Source organism: Elgaria multicarinata, chromosome 4 (assembly GCF_023053635.1).
Source record: "Elgaria multicarinata webbii isolate HBS135686 ecotype San Diego chromosome 4, rElgMul1.1.pri, whole genome shotgun sequence".
In the NCBI taxonomy this organism is placed as follows: Eukaryota; Metazoa; Chordata; class Lepidosauria; order Squamata; family Anguidae; genus Elgaria; species Elgaria multicarinata.
The window spans coordinates 139,892,470-139,908,061 of NC_086174.1; the positions used below are offsets into that span (position 1 = coordinate 139,892,470).

A 15,592-nucleotide genomic window follows, 5' to 3' on the forward strand; every position below is an offset into this window, starting at 1 on the left:
CTGCTCTCTCAAAGTGAGGAGCAACCAGGTTGCATGAACTAGCAAACAACTCAGTGTTGTTGTTTTAAACAAACTAGGTTTCCTAACTCATTATGTGTGAATGCAGCTTTCGTACAAGGAAAAACTGAAAGACCAATGATAAACAGGCATAGAGACTCAAGTACAGAGAATAAACTATAGGCCAGACCGAGGAAGTACCTTACCAGGTTCAGTCACTACAGAACATATATTTTTGGCAGGGAATGGATAAGAAAGTGATGCAATAGGGAGGACAAAGATATGGCAACAGGAAAAGGTTCACATCCATTTCTACAAGTGTTCTGTCTACCAATAATGTTTTCTTCCCCACTACCTTACTTTCGAGCTGGGATTCTTCAACTTCCCTAAGCAATATATGCACAATTCTTCCAGTAACTGCCGAGATTTAACATTTGGTTTCAACGCTTACCACTGTACTGCAAAGATGCCGTGTATGTGGCTTTTTTAAGGCATAGTAATTGATGTATAGCTACGTACCTGGGCATAATTAAAGCACCCAAGTACAAAGACATTACACACCAATGTCTATTGTATTAATTCAAGGGAATTAATTCCACCTAGGATCTTAAAAGAGTTGAGCAAGCCACGTACTTTAAGAGTGAAGCATGAGAACTTTTTGATCATTAAACAATCATTATATCCACAGGCACTGAACATGTTAAGTTAAACCAGGGACCTAGTCAAACATTACAGGGTGTACCTCTTCCCCCCTGCAAACACATATCCACTCTTCAAGTTTACCCAACAGCTCATGAAACTGAGTCAGCATTGATGAGGAACACGGATGAAACCTGATAAAAGAGAGGCAAACTATCTATTGGGGGCTAAAGGCGGAAAGGTGCAACCATCAGATGACATCTATGGATTAGAAAGCTAGAGGAAGGCTAAATTTCAGGAGAGGGTACACTGAGTGGGGTAAGATAAGGGAATGCAAGTAGGATCAGTTAGGTGTGACAGTATAACTCTCATCTGCTTGTGTACTGTTGTGATTCCAGCTTAAAGAAGAAGATCATGAACTGAAATCATCAGGACACTCATAGGCTTTACAAGGTGACTGGATTGGTAAAAGAGAGTGATTGTACAAAAAAAATCCACAGCATATGTTCTTGGGCAAGTGTAAGTGATTAAGCAACCCCGTTTTCGTGAATGTACTGCAACTTGTACAAGACAAAGGCTATATCTTGACACCATAAAAAAGGAGCAAAGCTACTTAAAATACTAAATTTTATTTTCACATTTACATTTAGTCTCCCCATTTCCATTTTTGACCACCACTACTATGCATTATCAAAACATTCCATACATATTTGAAATGAAAAGGGTGGAGTCCTGGTCTTAAAAACTGAACAGGCATTTTGGACAACACATTCTTGGCAAAACATTCTGGACGACATTAATCAGACTCTGTAGGGAAAGCTTTAGCATTTATAAAAAAGACAGCCAGATATTAATGGTTAAACACACAGGACTGTAACTTAAAAAGGAGCCATTTAACTTCTTGCTTACAGAGTCTGTCTCCACTGCCAGAGTGCTTGAATAACCTAAAATACACCAAAAAAAAGTTTAGTTCTGTCTAGATATTATTCTCAAGTATAAATTATATTCAGTTCAGCAAGGTTGCAATCCTAAACAGTTACTAGAGAGCAAGACCCACTGAACACAGTAGAACTTACTTTTGAGTAAACATGCATGAATGCACCTTAAAGCTATTTAGAGCAAGTTAAGAGTCAAGTAACGTCTACACAAGGTATTTATGGGCATAAAATTCTCAACTGAAAGTTCCTTTCATCTAGATGAATGTTAACATGACATATGTACATAAAATCTGTGCTCATTTTGAAATATGCTTACCAAATATACCACACCGTACACAACGATTAAAATTACTCAATATATTTTGCCTTTCAAGACTGTTCACACCCTATAAAGCATAGTAAAGAAAAGCAAAAGGAAGGGTGTGCATCAAGTTAGGCAAATAATGTCTGAACTCTGCCTGCCCTGCCTCATGTCCAAATCCACTTCAGTAGCTGAACTAGACGCTTTCAAGCAGTCTCCTTTAAAAGGGCATGATTTTTCCCCGACAGCTTTGAACTGTTTGGGGGAGGCAGAAAAGCATAACAACTTTGTTTAAGGAATTTTGATAGTGAAATTCAAGATTTACAGGTCTAACCCAATGCAACTTGCTTCCTGATACCAGTACCACCACCACCACCTCCTGGCATGCTCTCACACAGTACTTTGGTTGATTTTGGAAAAGGAAAGCCTCAAGACTGCCAAAGGTTCTAATGCAGTAGTTCTTCTCTGCAAAAAGGAAACTAAGGGGTAGACTAGCCAAATTCAGCAGTAGAAAACCACACCACCATTTTACTTGGTCAAAATGCTGCTGAAGAAACCTGTGTAGTGAAAGGGCTCATCCTAATGGGAGAAAAATGTTACCTTTCCCATAATCAGCACCGAAACAGCTTCTACTTTTCTAAGTATTGTTCATAGGGTTGGATACAGACTTAGGCTTAGAGTTGATCCACTGAAATCAATGGGACAAGTTAGTCATGACAAATTTAAGCCCCACTGATTTCAATAGGTCTACACGAAGCATGGCTAAGTCTGAATCAAACCAATTGTTTGTAACTTAAATCTTAACGTGTGGAGGAGTTTGCGAAGTGCATCAGTTGTACTGTAAATTAAGTCACTTCATTCAGAACTAGACAATTCTGTTACCTTTGGATCCTCCGTCCTGTAACAATTCTTAATGTAATTCGCAAACTTGGATTCTGCCTTAGGAAGAGAAGACCCCTAGAAACAGGAAAAGAAAGTTAGCACAATGAACTAAAAGATCTGTGGCTTGTACTGTAAACAGAAATTCTATGTGCCCATTTTTATATTCACATATAAACATTCTAGAGGACTTTTGTGAAGGCCTGAGGAGGTAAAACATACCTACTACTGTTCACAAGACTGCAGACTAAAATTATGACTACTCACAGGGGACATGTGTATCAGCCCTTTATATCCTCAAGCTGAAAATATGCCTAGGATGTTAAATGGCGGGGCAGGGGAGGAACAGAACAAATCTCCTTAGTTAATACTCTTAAAAGTATATATGAAACACATTTTAAAGCAGCATTTCAAAATTGTTACAGCCAAATCACACTACTTCAAAACTCCTAGATCCAAGAAACTAAGGTAACAATGCTCATGATGACATAACTACTACATTTGTATATGTTACTAAACAGACAATCTCCAGGCTCAACCTTGGAGTAATACAAAAGTTGCAAGTATTGGTCTTAATGAAGTTTCTGCCAAATACACTGTTCCTGCTTTGTACAAAAGTGCCTCCTCTTGGTTCTCATTTGCCTCAGATTCCTCCACCTCTATCAAATGAAGAACCAATGAATGTTGATCAAGGAACTAACGAAGATTTAAGACATCTCAATTCATGCGAAGCAAAACTTTGAAGCTAGAATTAAAAGCTCAGAACCTGAACTAATGGACCTTTTACACTTGAGTTACATTAGTAACTTCAAATTTATCAGTTATATTTTACTGGTATGAGAACAATATAAAAATGAATTATTATTTTTTTGTATAATTATACAGCCTGACATGTTTAGTCAGAGGCAAGCCCAACTGTGTTCAATGGGGCTTATGTAGAACAGTGACCTAGGACTACAACTTGTAAGTAATGATAAAGTACAACTGAATATCCAAGGTTATTGCTATTCCTTAATTACATAACAGTTATTCCTTAATTACATTATAGTAACTTATTTTGTGAGCTTTTCCTCCCAGATACTTCTGCTTAATTCTGATGTTTTCAAGGCCACATAATAAACCTTTCCTTTGTCTATTACAATATTGATAGTTTAATTAACTCTACACACTCCCAACTGGCAATGGTATAATCAGGATGCAAGAGTTTACAGCTCCATGTTTCTCACAATATATCTGCAATAGGTGTTTGACTAAAACTTTTATACTTTAGATATATTTAATTTTACAACTGTGTGAGATAACTAAGTTACAAACCATGTTCTTTAAAGTATTAAATTTAGGTTTCATGTGGATTGCATATGTTGCCATTTTCCTAAAAAAAAAAAAGTTCTGGGGTGGGGGGAATCCATTTTTTTCAGTACTTCAACTTTGAAAGATTTTACATTTTTGGCCGGATTTTTGTGCGTTCAGAAAGCAATCCATATAAAGGACTTCTGCTTTAGCAAAAGTTGCAAGTATATTAAAGGCCAGCACAAAATTTACCAGAAAGCAGCTAAATATAAATTAACCTGTTCTTCCCCATCGCTATGAGCCCATCCAGAAACATGATTTTTTCATTCATTTACCTTTTGTACGAATGCTTGCATTTTTGCTTTCATTTCGTCTATAGTGAAAGATTTTGGTGTTTTTGGAGTCTGTGGTTTTTTTTCTTTATGAGACTCTGGAGTCTGAAATACACAAATCATTTCTGATTCTCAACAGTCTGACAAAATAGCATTTATAATGGTTCAGTCTTTACATCTTTTGCCTACGAGCAGAATGTTACAGAATGTTACAGATACATATGAGCAGAATGTTACAGATTCAGATGATTTACATATGTTCTGCTGTGCAAGGCAAAAAATGTACACAATCAAGTTCCAAATATCAATGAAACAGGGCATCCAAAAAACAGAAGTAGTAGATATCAAGATCCACACCACAACATGATGCTAATACAATTAGAATTCCAGATACAACAGCATTTTTGAAACTATATGTTTGTATCATATTACTGTGAATTCTAGCTTCTTCCCAGGCTACTCATGAATACTTTAAGCACATATTCTAATCCCAGATTAGCACCATTGCTAAATTACGGAATCTTATGCAAATAATTCCTAATTACTTCACAAATCTGAAGACAAATTATTTATATCAGTTTGTTAAATAATGGCCTTGTTCGTACATAAAGCTAACCTATAGTATGGGTTGTTGAATTCTAGGTTGTCGTGATGTGTGAACTTAACCACAAATAGCCCAGAAATAGAACCTATAGGTTGTTGTTGGAGGATTGTAAACCATGGGTTATTTAAACCATGGGTGGTTAATATGAGTGAAACCAGAAGTGTGTGTTGTTTCGTCAGGCTACTGAGGCAGCAGGCAAAAGTGTTTTTTAAAAAGCCACTCTTACATGCTAGTACTACAGCTCCACAAAGGTATTTGGAACACAGGGAGAGAGTGGGTGAATATTAACAACTGATTAATTGAAAAAACAGACCCCAGTTTGCTGTCAGACAAACCCGGAGTAGGGCAACAAACAACAGATTAAATAAACCTGGGGTTAGTGTTATGAGTGAACCAGTCTAATTGTTTACTTACTTTCAACTTGGGTGTGGCCAGCTTAGAATCTTTCCCATTCTGGTTTGATTTTGGTGTCTTCTTTGCAGAAGAATCTCGGGCAGGCTAAAATTATAATAAATAGCAAGAGGGTCATTTTAGACAGGTACTATCAAAGGTCATTTTTAAAGACTGCTGATATAGGCAGAAAGCAAGTACAATGACACTAAGAATCTCAGTGCTCTGATGGGATCCAACTAAAGATTGTTTACTAGAAGCCAAGCAACACAAATAGCACAAATAAACAAACATATTTTCCTGATCTTATTTATTTATTACATTTCTATACCGCCCAATAGCCAGAGCTCTCTGGGCGGTTCACAAAAATTAAAACCATTCAAAGTATAAAACAACAGTATAAAACCATAATATAAAATACAATATAAAAGCTCAACCAGATAAAAACAGCAGCAATGCAAAATTACAAATTTAAAACACCATGTTAAAATGTATTTAAAGATTGTTAAAATGTTGGGAGAATAAAAAGGTCTTCACCTGGCGTCTAAAAGCATATAATGTAGGTGCCAAGCGAACCTCCTGATCTTTTTGCCATTTGAAAGTACTTGACCCTATATCCCATATTTCATCTGCTTTTACAGCATCAGTGACATGGGTTTTTTGGGGCAGGGATTTCCTCAGCCCTAGGTCAATAAAGTTTAATTATCATGCTTACTTAACATTGTAAGCGAGCCTTAAAAGTTGTATGTATAAATGTATGTGTTTCCCAGGGTTACTCATCTGAAAGAAGTTAATTGTAACTGATTTTAGATTTGTCTGGTTCTGTTAACTGTTTCCATTTTACTTGTATTGTTTTCAGTTCATTATGTTACCAATTTTATGAAACAATGCACTTCTAGTTTTCTGCAAAATTTTAGTTTTAGAAAATTTTCTAACCCTTATCACTGGCTTGAAGATGTCTAATATAGTTCACCTGGCAAATAACAAGGGTGAGATTGATGGAGAATCCCCATATATGCTACTGAGTCTCAAAGAAGAAATACAAATTAAACAAATGTAGTCATGCACTAAGAGTCCACTAACTTTCTGCAACCAGGGAAGTGAGTTCAGTCCTGAATATTAATTTTACTTGCTTAATCTAGGGTGTATAAACATATTTCATCTTTTGAGCTATTTTGTTCTAGTTTTTCTCTAATAAAGCCAAGTTAAATTTAAGTAGAACTATAATGGCAACACATATTAATGGCTTCATTAAATATTTAATAGCGAACAATTTCTAAACAAATCCCCAATTCTAGATCAGATCTTTTCTATCTACATTTTTTTAGAAATACAAACATGTATTGAATTAAGCTAATCCCTAATGGAAATTTCAAGTTGCAGTTTAAAGACTCCTGGCACATTTTAAAACTTTAAGCCACAGCACCACCTAGTGTTTCAGCCTGCAAAAATATTTTTTTATAATATGCATATTTAGTTTGACTTTTAAAAAGTGCCATAGTGCCAGGGTTGGGGATATTCCCATATGCCTTGCTATCTCAAAGTTCTAGAAGGTACAGCACAGACTTATAAGTCTGGGATGGTCAACACCCCACCCTTGCCAGGATATTGCGGCAATATATTTATTACACACACACACACACACACACACACACACACACACACACACAAACACACAAAGAGAGAGAGAAGCGAGAGAGAGATCATTGAACTTAAAGAGGTTCACTGTATAAACCAATGGCTTGCCATTTATTAAGTAGTACAAAACGAAGCGGGGGACGAAGAGAATTAAGCTAATGCAGAAATGATGGCCAATTCAGGAAAGTTCTGCTGAACAGCAGTTGGTCCCAGACAGGTGCCCACGTGCATAACTTACACACAGGACTCCAACAGTTACACAGCCAGGATTTGGGGACAAAAGGAAGGAACAGATAACAATTCTACTCTGCAAATGGATCGGGCAGTTTGATTCTTGGGAGTAGGAGAGATGTTTTTCATGTGACTAATGCAGCCCCAGACTTGAAAGCCTCCTTCGTCAGTACATTAAAGATATACAATTCGTCCAGCACAGGCTCTAGTTGCAAAGATAGTAGGAGCACATACCATACCAAGTCAACTCAAAAGGAGCAATCATCTGTTCAGATAGCAATTTGCACACACTATTTTCATTGATTTAAGGACTGCATATAGCTGAATGCTCATCTTAAAAAGATGTATTTTTGACAGGCTGAACTACCATAAGGCTGGATTTGCCCTGGATTTGAAGCCTCAAATAATCAATTGTTCTTCTACATAGTTACTTTTAAGTTCTTAATGCATTTTAAGTTCCACTACCATTTGTAAAGTTAATTCCTTCAAGGTCAAATACGGTGAAAGTTGTGAAGTATATATAGCTACTCACCTTTTTTGGTGGAGTCTTCTCTTCCTCCTCATCTTCATCCATATCATCGTCATCACTACAATTAAAATTCCAGTTAGTATGAATTCCAATAAACTTAAAAGTTGTAAAAATTTCCAGAAATCTTGAAGCCATTGCCGGGGGGGGGGGGGGATATTTTGGGTTTAATGAACTTTTGGAGAAAACTGAAAGATAAGCAACACTTTTCTTAGCGCCCTCTACAGATAAATCTGGTTTCTTCCAGATATTTTGGACTTCGGCTTCCACCAGCCTCAAGCAGCGTGAGCCATGGTCAGGAATGCTTTTATGTTATATTTTTATGTTCGCGACCTACTCCTGTTGGACTCTTCCACCACCCCCACAGGGCAAACTGTCATCTTGGCCCTGTGGGGAAGAAGAAAGATCAAGGGGACAGGAGCAGGCAGAGGAAATATTGGGGCCTGCTCCAGTTGGACTCCCCTCCTTCGGGATCAGGACAATCCCATCATCCCTGTTCCCGGTCCACTTAATTTCTCTCTCTCTCTCTCTCTCTCTACCTCTTTTCTCCTGGACTCCTTTTTCATGTGTCTTATTTTTATTAAGACTGTAAGCCTGAGGGCAGGGACTGTCTTTTTTGCTAAGTGTAAGCCGCTCCGAGAGCCTTTTTTGGCTGAGCAGCAGGGTATAAATATAATAAATAATAAATAATGTTATATTACATATAATTTGGTTTGCTCATATAATTATCATTATATTTAAGAACTTCTAAAAGTAAAAGTAAATTTGTAACTGTCTGAAAAAACTATACTTTTAAATTTAATACACCAAACAGAATAATTTTATGGGCAAATCCAGTTATTCATAACATATTTTAGGTTCCTATTTTATGTCTGACCAAAGGGAACTTCGGTAAGTAGTCCCTCAAACATCCTAGAAGCTGGAAGAACTGGAGGCAGAGGAAGAATGCTGTATAGCCACTGTTCCAGTTTGTAAGGAAGTTTAGGGGGTGGCGCTCAGGGAAATCTGATTTGAAGAAAAAGCTACTGAGATTTTATTTAGCTGGGAAGATTCAGCTTAGAAATAGTCATCAACCACTATTTAACCTTTAAACCTTTTCAGCCTATTATTTTAAGAGGAACATTTTATCCACTTTTGTAAATAATTTGCATTAATGAACATCTTATTTATTTTTGTTCATTCTGAAAGGTTGACTCTAGTGGTAGTGGTAGTCCCATGCCTACACCATAGGAATCGATCTAATGAGTTTCTTTTAGGTAGGGAGGGATTTTCCTAGTGGCAACAGTTAAAAAGTTTTTGCAGCTGATGCACCATTCCTTAGTGGTGAGCTCTAATTGAGAACTGTATTAAAAACAGACAGACCCAAGCCTCAAATTTTAAAAAAGAAACACAGGTGAGAAAACCTATATGATGTTCTGTTGCATTTGATGACAGTGGCTATAAGGTGGCTTATAATCCTATAAGGTGGATTACTGCATTGAGCAGGGGGATGGACTCGAGGGCCTTATAGGCCCCTTCCAACTCTACTAGTCTATGATTCTATAGTGGTTTTTCACATGTTGGTTTTAGATTAGAATATATTAACTGCAACAGCATATAACCAGACAAAACCCAGAAGCACACAACTCCATAGAACAAAACCCAAATCATCGTGAAGGCACATTTTCTTCCATATTATGATAAGGTGACTCTATTAACATGTTGGGGAAATGAGCATAACTTGAAGCATCCCTAAATGTCCTATCGGTAAAAGATACATTGCATCAATAATTTTAATAAAAATTAAGGAATAGCTATGCTAGGAATATTACAGAGAAGATTAAAAAAAATCATCATTGTTTCATTATTTCCAGAGATTTCACATCTCTATTGTTTCTATAAAATTCTTACTACTGGTTTTTAGAAAGCATTTGGGATTTAAAAGACACGTAATATATAAATGCCTTGCCTTAAATTTTAAACTTATTTCATAATCCAGTCGCTCAGTTCCCTTCCCCCCAAAAAATCAATGGCCCTTTGTTTTCCAAAATTCCTCATTTTTTCTGTGCCTTCACATCTTTACATAAGCCCAATAAATTTAACAACACATGTTTGAATGCCCTCTTATTCAGTTTCATAGTAAAATGAGATGGAATAGCTGATTTCAGATAACGTAGAAAACACCTGAAAGTTAATTATGTTATATAAGCTGCCTTGAGAATCCTTTTGAATTGAATACAAGGTAGAAAATCAGTTGCTTCTAACTTCTGGTCAGCAAAAGCTGGACTTTTGCTGTGTTAACATGGCAATATTTTAAAGTGCTTGGAGCCTTTTAAATAGTTATAGACAAGACAGTGATAACTTGTAACTAAACTAATTCACTATTTTCCAGTCGCATTTCCAGGATGTGAGACTATTTCATAGCTAATAAAGTTGATAACCATATTGCTCAAAACTACTGAGTTCTACACAAACAATTGTTCTAAAGCTGACATACTCTTCATCATCTTCATCTTCATCATCATCATCTTCATCATCTTCATCATCATCTACCAGCTTTGCCTTTTTCTTTAAAAGAGAACATATGCAATTCAAGAAAAGTTCCAGAAGTTCCACTTCAAATTCATATTGTGTAGATATACAGGAAGTCAACCAATTTAAAATAAAGTATCTGCCTTTTTGTGCACACCCCACTACACAATTACCTCTAATTTACGTAGAAAGTTTTGCTTTGTTTTATTCATAGCCTAGAATCAAACAGTACATCCATTAGATTTCTCTTGCTAGTCATGCAAGCTAGAACATTTACTAAAATAAGGTGATTGCCCTTTAAGAGTTCATGTAGGAAATCTATTATTTAAGATAGTACTAATTTCTATCACCACAGCTTAAATTTCCACAATTTCAGACTTACCTGTGGAACTTTAGCCAATGTCACACCTGCAGGCCTTTTTGCCATATTGTGTTGTACCTTATCATCCTCTTCATCCTCAGATTCTGGTTCTTCCTCTAAAGCTGGTAATATGTGACGAGAAAAAATAATAAGACAATCTTCCAACCTTTCACAAGATATGTGTATGAATGGAAATCATTCAGGTTAAACTGAAGTTGTATTCCATACCTACGAGATGTTGACCGCTGACATAAACAGGCCCTGACCCACTTTTCAATCTCAGAATTACTGGTGGAGTAATTTCAAAGCCACCTAATGAAACCTGAAAGGGAAAAATGTACAAAGTATGGTTGAAGTGGTTTATATTAAATATGTAATACAGAAGTTGAACCATAGGAGTAATAAATATCACAGAACTGAAAAACATATCAGGGATGCCATAACTCTCACCTCAAATATGCCAAAATGGACTAGGCTCAGAGGCTGCCCGAAGAACAGGGTTTTACAGAAGCTTGCTGCCCCGCAAGCACTCACCATCCCCACCACTTTTGTGGTTCACCCCAACGAGCCAGGCCACAAATACACACCCTGTGTTAATGGCAGCCACCATGGCACAAAAGGGGGTAATGCATGATGGTGTGGAAATTGCACATTTCCCCCCTAACACACACAAATGGCGCCTTTCATTCACAGTGTGAATCTAGAGGAGGCTTCCCATTGGAGGGAGGGGGTGGTGCAACAACTTTCTCAGATTCTGCGTCTTGCCCTCACCTCCACCTCCCATACTTTCCTGGAGGGTTGCAGAACCCTCCAGAACAGCATGGAAGGTGGTGCTGGGGGCAGCTGGGGAAATCTCAGCAAATTCTTGCCCCATCTTCTTCCTCCAATGCAGGGACGGGGAATCTCCAGCCTGTGGGCCAAATTCAACATGCCAGGCCACCCCATACAGCCTGCAAGAGCCTCCAATAAGGCCACACCACTCAGAGAAGGAGTTGGGTGCAGGAACTACTGAACAAGGAGCACATCTCAAGGCACCAACAGAGTCTGCCTTGCTCTTCTCTCACCTTCCCCAATCAGGGAAAGGGAGTGGGGAGCAAAGCCGACATGCAGCACCACCAGCAGGCACAAGCATATTGAGTCACATGCCAACAATGGGGTAGCCCTGCTCATAGCTGACATGCAGCCCCTGTCACACCTGCCCAGAGGCAATTGAGCCCTTGGACTTCAATAGGTTCTCTAACCCTGCCCTAGTGCCAGCAGAATTCAGAGCACAAGTCAAGAACCAAGCCATGCATTTGTATATGGGAGACAATAAATGCTAAAAAAAAATTTTGGGGGGGGGGGAACTGTCATAGATGGAAATTATAAAATAAAAAGGTGTAATCATAAATAAAAATATGGTACAAAACAGATGGGTGAGTGAAATTACTTTACAAAAAGATTAAATGAGGACCCCCCCAACCTCAACAGGACGTGCATATGTGGTGCTGTTCAATGTGGCCCTCTGGACCAAAAGGTTGTACACTCCCTCCCATGCAAGAATACAACCAACAGAGGAAGAACTGTAAATTTATGTTTTCTTAGATTATACCTCATTAATTTTAAATGACAAGTAATATCCTTACCGTAGGTTGAACCGACATCTTCAAGGATGCCAGCGTGACTGTAACCTGGTTGCCTTCATAGTCCAATGCTTCTGCTTCAACAACATGCAACTCATCTTTAGCACCAGCCCCTAAACTAACCTGTTACAAGACAGTGTTTGAAAAACAGAGTTTTACATCTTCTCCTCTAATATAACTAAGCTTCCTGCTGTTACATTATACCCATCCAGAAAAGTGGATAGATTAACTATACCATATAGGAGAACCTTATTTTACTGACAATTGGTACTACAATGCTCAACTTAAGTATGTATTCAATAGCTAAAATATAAATTAAGATGCCCAGGACCACCACTATTGAGTATCTTCAGCACATTAAGTGCATTTGAGGGGGGAGTGTCCTCAGGAAAACTGGTTTTCAAAGCGGTAAAACAATTTAAGGGTCCCTCTAGCATTTAGTCTTGTAACTGAATGCAGTGGTCTTTCAAACAGGCCTTCAGCACTAAACGAGGCAGACGGACTTCAGGGTTGCAGGATGTACTATGTTTTTTAAGAGAACCAACAATAAGAGCATGATGTAAAACATGCACTCAGAAATAAGAACGCTAAGCCCAGGAATCTCTTTAATACCCAGAGTGAATAGAGGTCACAATCCTTCCAGTGCTTACAGATAAAAATCCCTCCCAGTTACACCAACTTTCCTTCATTTCAAGAGAATAATTTGAAAGGAATTGGGAATCATTCAGCTACTGCTATTGTTAAACAGGTGATAGGCAGAAATCCTTGCCAATCTACTGCAAATTACCCAGGTGGCAAAAAAAGTGTTAACAAAGCAACCTCAAGTGTCTGGGCAGCTGCAGTTTAAATCCAAATCCCTGGTGGCCACATCTGAGAATTTATAATAAAACACATTTTAAGGTGCTTTTGCTATGAGGTCTTGCTTATGTACAATTTGCATTTATTCAACAGCACTTGGTCCAGTGATTCAGTACTTTCCAAGAAACAAGCACTTACCGTTCTTAGTGAAAGCTGGTGTTCATTTTCTTCATCATTCACCTTGAAATGATATGGCTTGTCTCCCTTTAGTTCACAACCTGCAAATGCAGTAATAATGTATTGTGACTATGCAACTGAGCAGATTGAACTACTAGCTCCCATTACATGTCAAACTATGAACCGATTCAGTGTCTGTTTTTAAATACCAAAGAAGCTAGATTAAGACCTACTTAATTATTACATCTAACTGTACAAAATAAATGTTTTTTTAACAACCATGCTGTAAATCAACCACAAGTGGCATAGATTCAATTTGCCAATAGTAAGTCCCAACTACAATTTAGGAAGGGAAGCTTTATGATGTGAACTTACTTATCTTACCTTCCTAGAGTGTGCCTAGGGTTTCAGAGTTGGCAGCTACAAGCATGGGATGCAATTTCACCGTATGCCTGTAGGCCATGAAGGAGGAATCGCACCAATTACACTCATCTATGGCATTGCAAGAATGTCTCCTGCTCCACCTACCGAAGCACGTGGCCATCCATCCATGCATTCTCTCCCCTTCCCACCTGGTCTCACTGTAACATTAACCTCGCAGCAGCTTTCTGCTTCCCCCTCGGCCTAACAGGGGACCCATTCAAACTCCGCGTGGTATATGATGTATACGGGAGGCAATTCAAAGATATCCTGCTCGCAGAAAATGATCTCGCCCGGGGTGAAGGATACTGTAGGGCTCCTTTCCCTAGCAAGCTATCTTTGGAGAGATATCATTATATGCGTCCAGGCACAAACTACGCCTGGAGGCAAACGCTATCAATGGCTACTAGCCCTGATGGTCGTGTGCCATCTCCAGTATTCGAGGCAGTAAGCTGGGGGACATGGGCAGGAGGGTGCTGTTGAACCATGTCCTGCTTGTTCATCCCTGGCTGGTGACTCGTTGGGGTCTGATTTATTTATTGCATAATAATAATAATAATAATAATAATAATAATAATAATATATTTTTCTTACCCGCCTCTCCCTTTGGATCGAGGCGGGGAACAACATTAGAACAGGAATCAATACATCTTAAAAATTCATGATTTTACATTGATTTGGATAGGCCTGCCGGTAAAGGCTAGTCTTTAAAGCTGCCTTAAAATCACAGAGTTAATTTTACGAATCTCCTCCGGCAGGCCGTTCTGGGGGAGACAGAAGAAAAGGTTCTCTGATAGCCAGGGCTCTCTGCATGGCACTTATGTTCTTATGGATCTGCCTATTTTTTAATTATTATTTTTTTTAAGTAAAGGTCATTCTAATATCCGAACCTTACAAAAATAAGCGTGGCCGGTGGGGGGCGGAGGAAGGTAGGTAGGGGGGGAGCCGCCAAGCCAGGAGTCAAGAGGCCTAATCCCCCCCCTCCTCCTCCTCCTCCTCCTCCAGCCACACGCACCGGGAGACGGCGTGGCTGAGAGCTGGCTGGCCCGAGCCCAAGGCAGCGGCGGCGGCTTCCCGCACTTAATGACGAGCGAGGAGGACAAAGGAAGCCACCGGCGCCTCCCTTTGCCACCCGCAGCCCGGCGCAAGGTCAGGGCCGCTACACGCGGAGCCCGCGCCACGTGGGAAGGCCCAGCCACGCGCTCACACTCCCCCCCTCTCGTCAGATGAGGACGATATGGCGGGCGGGGTGCGCGAACGAGAAAGACATATAGCGGGAGAAAGAAGCGGGCCCGGGGGGGGGGGGGGAAGCGAGTTTCGTTATACGTGGGGGCGGGGGAAGGCCTGGCCTCCGTTACCGAAGAGGAAAGTCTGTGGCCGCAGGGAGCCCATGTTGTCCATGTCGCTGTCTTCCATGTCGCTGCGAGTCGTCGTCGCCGTCGTCCTCCTCTTGGATTCGCCTCACTAAGATGCGGGGGGGGGGGGTGAAAGAAAAAGCGAGCGCGAGGGCGCGCGTGCGAAGAGTGGACGGAACAGCGCACCCCCGAGAACGGACCCGCCTCTTTCCCCCTTGCCCGAATATATACACTCGCTGGTCTCGCGAGAACTACCGCCATCTTTTGCAGCCGCCCACATTTCCCTCCGCCTCGTTTCGACTCGACGGCGCATGCGTCTTTTCCCTCCCAACGTGGTTTGAGCGCGCACGCGGCTAGAAGAGAGGAGAGGGGGGTTGCTCCTTGCCGATGCGCGCATGCGTCTTCTGAGATGGGCGCTTCTCGGTCGCCTGTGTGGTCCATAAAGGCACTTTTTTGTATACACGGGTACGGGAAGATCCAGAATGCGGGAGCGCAGGGGACAGAGCACTCGCTTTATTTAAAATGGCGGCGCTTAGGCTTGTTTCATAACCACGTCTTCTCACAATGTCTGTTTAGTTTGTAT

The 15,592-nt window shown here is 39.8% G+C and overlaps 1 protein-coding gene across 2 annotated transcripts; it reads right to left on the reverse strand.

Annotated features, from left to right (window-relative positions):
• Positions 1 to 1,246: 1,246 nt before the first annotated feature.
• On the reverse strand, positions 1,247 to 15,192 carry NPM1 (nucleophosmin 1). Of its 2 annotated transcripts, none has more exons than XM_063125290.1 (11): positions 15,013 to 15,192; positions 13,256 to 13,335; positions 12,263 to 12,382; positions 10,866 to 10,959; positions 10,659 to 10,759; positions 10,259 to 10,312; positions 7,772 to 7,813; positions 5,395 to 5,478; positions 4,380 to 4,481; positions 2,758 to 2,832; positions 1,247 to 1,580 (listed from the first exon to the last, which is right to left on the reverse strand). In XM_063125290.1, exons 1-11 carry the CDS (start codon positions 15,068 to 15,070, stop codon positions 1,542 to 1,544), a joined length of 849 nt encoding a protein of 282 aa, XP_062981360.1. In that variant the 5' UTR covers positions 15,071 to 15,192; the 3' UTR covers positions 1,247 to 1,541. The 2 variants fall into 2 exon arrangements, with proteins under 2 accessions (XP_062981360.1, XP_062981359.1); XM_063125289.1 differs by having other exon boundaries at positions 7,772 to 7,826; positions 10,242 to 10,312; positions 15,013 to 15,191.
• Positions 15,193 to 15,592: the final 400 nt, after the last annotated feature.

What these genes read in the sequence shown, in the direction of transcription:
- NPM1 (XM_063125289.1), bottom strand. Translation starts at nt 15,070, where the DNA reads ATGGAAGACAGCGACATGGACAACATGGGCTCCCTGCGGCCACAGACT. An exon ending in GCCACAGACTTTCCTCTTCG is followed by an intron (nt 13,336 to 15,012) that starts GTAACGGAGGCC and finishes CTGCATTTGCAG; the next exon opens with GTTGTGAACTAAAGGGAGAC. An exon ending in CAGCGGTCAACATCTCGTAG is followed by an intron (nt 10,760 to 10,865) that starts GTATGGAATACA and finishes ACATATTACCAG; the next exon opens with CTTTAGAGGAAGAACCAGAA.